At 31.4% G+C, this 6331-nt stretch overlaps 1 protein-coding gene across 7 annotated transcripts in view; it reads left to right on the forward strand.

Annotated features, from left to right (window-relative positions):
- Window positions 1-6331, forward strand: part of IFT81 (intraflagellar transport 81) — a 192523-nt gene that overhangs the window by 126986 nt on the left and 59206 nt on the right. For all 7 annotated transcript variants that reach the window (XM_019648954.1, XM_019648953.1, XM_019648955.1 and 4 more), the window contains 2 exons: window positions 1884-2047; window positions 3390-3485. In XM_019648954.1, coding sequence (XP_019504499.1) covers window positions 1884-2047; window positions 3390-3485 — 260 coding nt within the window. The remainder of the gene's footprint in view (window positions 1-1883; window positions 2048-3389; window positions 3486-6331) is intronic.

Below are 6331 nucleotides of genomic sequence, written 5' to 3' on the forward strand. Positions count from 1 at the left end.
GCCTCGCCCGGGAAGAGCACAATGATGGTGCCAACTTGGGCCAGTGAAGCAACGTCCTCCACAACTAGACTGAAGAACAAAAGGACAGCAACTTGTCTTTTTCCCTTCCCTAATTCCCCAGCGCTGTTCCCAACCCCCAATTCCCCAATAAAAATCTTTAAAATAAATAAATAAATAAATAAATAAAATACAATAAAAACTGTATAGAAACATGACTACTTTTCAAGGCCTAAGTTAAAATTTTTAAGAGAAGAATTTAAAATGTGATGGAAACTTTTTTTATGTTTTTTAACAGCTTTATTGAGGTAAAATGGACAAATAATAAACTGCATATATTTAAATGTACACTTGATCACTTTTGACATATGTATACACTGGTGAAACTGTCAACCTAATTACGATAACAAATATATCCATCTCTCCCAAATGTTTCCTTGTGCCTTTGTCATATCTCATACCTGCCCTTCTCTGCCCATCCCCAGGCAACCATTGATCTGCTTTCTGTCACGATAGATTAGTTTGTGTTTTCTAGAATTATAAACTTTTTTTAAATAGGGAAAATATTAATAGCATTTGAGAATTTTAAATCTTTTCTCAGAACCATTTGAGATCTAGCTCCCCGGCATATGTCTTCAGTTTGGCTCAAATAGACTCTTACAAAAATTCTCTAAAAGTTTTTTTTATCTTTTAAAACATTTTAGACTTTGATTCTGCACTTGCATCTCTGATTGCATGCAGTTTAAGAACTTGAAGATGGAAAAACTAGTCATCAAATAGCCAAAGAAGCCAGGATGTAGATTTAACCAGAAACCCCATAGGAATGACTACCTAATTATAGTATGATTCATTAAACACTTTCTCTTCACTCTCTTTCCCCAGTCCCTAAGAAAGGGGGAAATTGTAGAGATGAATGGAAAACTTGTGAATTTGCCATTAATAAATTTTTACATGTTAATATATGGTTAGCACAACAAAACTAAAAATAATTTTAAGGGTTTAGGCCAGGTTTATTATGCAATCTACGTACGTAGATTACTTAAACCGGAAATCCAGTGTTTTAAAAAAGTTAAGCCTGAATTTGTAAATGTGTAATGGAAAGATCTGAAATAAACTTTTAAAAGGCCTCTAGGCTGGGAATTTATAACAAAACTATTATTCACTGAAAATCTGTGTGTGTATTTGTGTACTCTGCCAAAATAACTGTTAAATCTTAAAACTATAATTTAAGTTGCCACTTAACTATAAACTAGTACTTTACAAAATCACAACTACCAAACATGGAAGACTGAAAACATTTATGAATGTAGATAATTTCTCTTTTTTGGATTTTAATTTGTACCTTTAATGATGTCTTCATTGCTTTGAAGATGACAAATTATAATGTATTACCATTTTTAAAGTATTACAATAGAAATGTAAATCGCCTCAGAATTATTGCAAAAGAAAAAGAGTAAATTACCACTTACAGAAAAAAGAACCTGGGTTAGATTTTTGTCATTTGGTTCGTGGAATCTCTTAGAAGGCAAAATATGACCCAACAGTATATCTGACTTTGCAAATATTATTTTTGCATATTGTGGAATATAAAAGAATTAGGTGGTAATTTGGGAAGATCATAATATTGCTTTTCCTGTAACTATTTAAATATTGCTTCCATGTAAATTGTCGTTTTTCATTATCATTCTAATTAACATCAAAAGACTTCAATGGCCAATCTTTTATGGTACTAGACTTGATATTATACATATGTGATATTATACAGATAGATATACTAGGTATTTTGACAGATATGTCCTACTATCCACATCTCGTATTTTAAAGTGTACAAAATATCACTATATCTATTCTTTTGGGCTGACTATTCACTTATTTTATTTTTAAAGGTCTAATGAAGAGACTAGAGGAGGAGATAAAATTTAATTCATATATGGTAACTGAAAAATTCCCTAAAGAATTAGAGAACAAGAAAAAAGAATTGCATTTTTTACAAACAGTGGTTTCAGAGCCTGCTATGGGCCATTCTGATCTTCTTGAACTTGAATCTAAAGTAAGTGATTTTTATAGCTCCCGATTTTATATCATCACCAGTCCTGTGAAAATTATGTGAACTGCTTTGTATAGTGCCCTGTTCTTGACTCTTAAAAGTTAACCTGTGCTAAGAGTTGACAGCTCTTATAAAGAATTGTTCTTTCTGTATGAGGAATTACAGCATGAAATGCTGGTACTTAATATACATGATATTGTAAAAACCTAGTCAACTGATTAGGAAACTAAGTAACTTGGATATATAAATTAATGCATATGACTGACTCATAGGTTTATGTATTATGAATACATAATTGAGGCATAATAGTAAATTTTAAAATATTTTAAATATCATTAATTTTAATTCCTAAGAGTAATATTATAGCAGTTTTATATTTAAAGCTAATATAGTTATTAGTCTTTTATGTCAACTTTGGAATTACTAAACTTTCTGGTAATGCTCATTGAAACCTGGTGTCATATTATCACATTTTTGTTCCGTAGAAATAAACATTAATTAGATATATATTTTTTTTAAATAACAATTAAATATCATGAAAATTGATTGAAAAGTCTTGACTTGTTAATCCTTTAATGTGCTTAATAACCACTACAATTAAATACATAAATCTGACCAGTGTATTCTTTTAATTTACCTATAGAAATTAGATGTCCCAAGTCAGAATTGGCTCAAATCTAATTTCACGGAATTAACAGAACTCTAGTCCTTTCAAAGGATATATATATATATATATATATATATATATATATATATATATTGAAAGCCATGTAATTTTTTTGATTTGTCAAGGGACTACATGCTTCTATTGGCTTTATTCAGTTTTGTTTTGTTACATTGGGAAAGGTTTAGATTAATGAGTAAGATAAATGATAGCTATGGTAGAATCGCAGGTCAGTAGAACAGGAAGGGTTTTTAGATGTCATTCCTGTCTGCTCACAGCTGGGATCATGAATTCCTTGTACTAAATCCCTGAGGAATGTTAGTCTGGATTTGCTTTATCACTTGCAGTGACTTGAAAGTCACAACCTAAGTGAGAGGATAACTTCTGATTTTTAGAAATTGTCTTTTTGATAGTAGTGTATAAATATTTCATGTAGAATAATACTTCAGGATAATGTAGACATGGGTGGTTAAATCCATATAAGTAATCAAATTGTGTAAATATATATCATGAAATGTTAATTATTTTTGAAGTAACCATAACAACCCACGCATAACGTTAATGGAACTGCCCCTCCTGTCGATAAGAACTGTAAATTCAAAGCTTGGTTTGCCCAGAATTCCCTTACTTTGTGTAATCGTAGGGAGAGTTTTAACCTTTTTTACTTTCATACTGTTTTAGATAAATAAAATAAACACAGAGGTCAATCAGCTGATTGAAAAGAAAATGATGAGAAATGAGCCAATGGAGGGCAAACTCTCACTGTACAAGCAACAGGTAAGACCATTCTTCCGTCCCACTTATTTAGATCTGAACATGTTCATAAACACCACAGGCTGTATTATCTGTAGTGTTAAAGTGAGCAGGAAGTAAAGAGTAAATGTTCTTCTGTCATTGCTAATCCCCAGATTATAACAAGGAATTTCTGTAAAAGCCACAAAAGATGCATGTTCAAGTTTGAAATGCAATGCACCTGATAATGCTTAGTTTTCTTAGTGTCTGCCAACCGTGATAAGAGCTGTTTGTGTCTATATGTGTGTGTGGAATTTGATTGTTTAAGTGAAAGCTTACCCCAAGTGATATAAATCAAAATATGTATAACTTTTAGTGAATTAGAGGCAATATACTGTTTCAAGTTTTAAAGTTCATTTGCAAGTATAGAGTAAATTAAATTTTAGTGCAAAGGCCTTTATCATTTTATCCACACTATTAGATTATGAGGGCATATATGTTGTTATGTGTTTCTTGACAAAAGATTCAAACGAAAGCCATGGATTATCTGAAAAGAACCCAGGCAGGAGGAGTTTAGTGTGAAGAGCATTGTAGAACCTCAGAAAATACATAACAGAGCTGCATAACAAAGCATTATTCAAAGATGTTAGGATTTGTAAAAACCGTTTTATAATGGAAAATTTCAACTACATGCAAAGGTGGAGAAAATAGTTCAATAAACCCTCTTGCGTCCCTAAGCTATAGCAACCGTGGCCATTCTTGGTTCATCTATATCCCCAGCCCCTGTTAACTGGATTATTTTGAAGCAAACCTTAGATGTCATATAATTTTATCTATAAATATTTCAGAATGGAGCTCTAAAAAGTAAAGGCTTTAAGAAAACTTAGAACAACATATCACATGTGAAAATTTTGGTAATTTCTTAATATTGGCAAATATCCAGTCAGTGTTCAGATTTCCTTGATTAGTCTCTTTTTCTTCTTTTTAAGTTGCTTTGATTTAATTAGGATCCATACACTGTATTTGGTTGATATATTTAAGTGTCTTTAAATCTATAGATTGTCTTTCCCATATTATTTATTTATTTAATAATTTTCTTGTAACTTTTTTACTGCAAGTTATCCTATTTACTGCATTTTCCATAGTTTGTATTTTACTGATTATGACCCTATGGTGTCCTTTTAACATGGTCTGTTTCCTGTAATTCCTGTATATGACACCTAGAAGCTTGAACAGATTCTGGGTTGATATTTTTTTGGCAAGAATACTTTCTATGTGGTATTATGTACTTTCTTTTTTTTTTTTTTTTTTTTTTTTAAGCTGAGCCATCCTACCACTTGTTGGCAGCTCCGCAGCAGCTCAGCTCAGGCCGGGACTCGAACGACTTTTGCTCAGAGCTCACACTCTTGAGCGAGCTCTTTGACCAACTGAGCCACTTGGCCGGCCCATGTACTTTCATTTGGGGATAATAATGTCTGGTTGTTTCTTTTTTGTGTGATGTCAGCAGCCATTGATTATCATTGCCTATCCATGAATTTTATTAGGGATCACAAAATATTGACATTATGATTCATTCTTCGTTTATTAGTTGGGCTACATCTATAAAGAGAAGCTTCCTCTCATCAACTATTTGGCTATCCTGATTATATAGTTCATATAAGAAAACAGGCTACATGCTTGATTCTTACCTTTATTCATAATGATTAGTTTCCTCCAACTTATTTTTATCCTCCAGCAGAAGTGATCAATTAGGGTTCGTTTTCTCAAATTTTTTTTTGATTGCTTGTTTATTTAATGTCATTATGAATCATAGATGTAACCGTATTTCATAAGTTTCAAACATTTTCTTTATTAATGCTCACATTGTCCCATTTTGGCTGATAGGAGGCTTTTCAAGTTCACTTTTGAGTCCTTTTAAGACCCTATTATCTTTGGTAATGTCCTTGCTTGATGGTATGAGTAAGATATTTCTAGGTTCATCTTTTACATTACCCACCCTAAACCCGGAATTAGACTTTGTTCTATGTGCCTGATTTTAGTAGGAAATGATATTTAGAGACCACAACCTGGGTATTAGGACTTCTTACTGCTACTGGGGTGGCCATTGTTTTAAGATCTCTTCAGTGGACAAAGCTAGGAAGTATTTTTTCTCATTCTTTCTCATAACGTACATCATGATTTCATACTAATCCTTCCAGTTCCGATTCTAGACTACTAGGTTTTTGCTTCGCCTCATCAATCTCATGTCTTTCTCTTTACCGCATATTGAAAATTCTGGTTCTCAGTAACATCAATGAAATCTAATTCATTATTTGCATTATTCTATTGGGACTAACATAAATCATCACAGACTTTATACAGACAACAGCTTCAATATAAAAGTACCAATATTACCACCAAAAATATGATTACTGCTGAAAACTGTTTTTTAGTTTGTTTTGTCTTTATGATACATCCTACTAGGGATATACAGTCAAATAACTGTTTTAAAGTCATAATCATTTTCCTGTGTGGTTATGCCACAAATTAAACTGGATACATATATATGTTCATTTAGATTTTTAGGGATTATTTTTAGGGATTAATTTGTTTTATATTATTTAAAATATTTACCTAATTCCAAAGTCAACTCTAAACAAGACATATTCAGAGAAGTTTCTAACATCTACCCCTGTGCTATCCACCCTGTTCTTTCTTTTCCCTAATGGTAATTATTTTTTTAATTTTATAGTTTATGCCATTAAAAATAATATATATGCATATATTCATATATCTCCCTTCTTAGAGAAAGAAGAGCATATTATATATACTTTTATTCTCTGTGATTTTAAAAAATATTTTATTTATTTTTTAAATTAAGTTTATTTGGGTGACAGTGATTAGTAAAATTA

This window comes from Hipposideros armiger, unplaced genomic scaffold (genome assembly GCF_001890085.2).
Source record: "Hipposideros armiger isolate ML-2016 unplaced genomic scaffold, ASM189008v1 scaffold_128, whole genome shotgun sequence".
Classification (NCBI taxonomy): domain Eukaryota; kingdom Metazoa; phylum Chordata; class Mammalia; order Chiroptera; family Hipposideridae; genus Hipposideros; species Hipposideros armiger.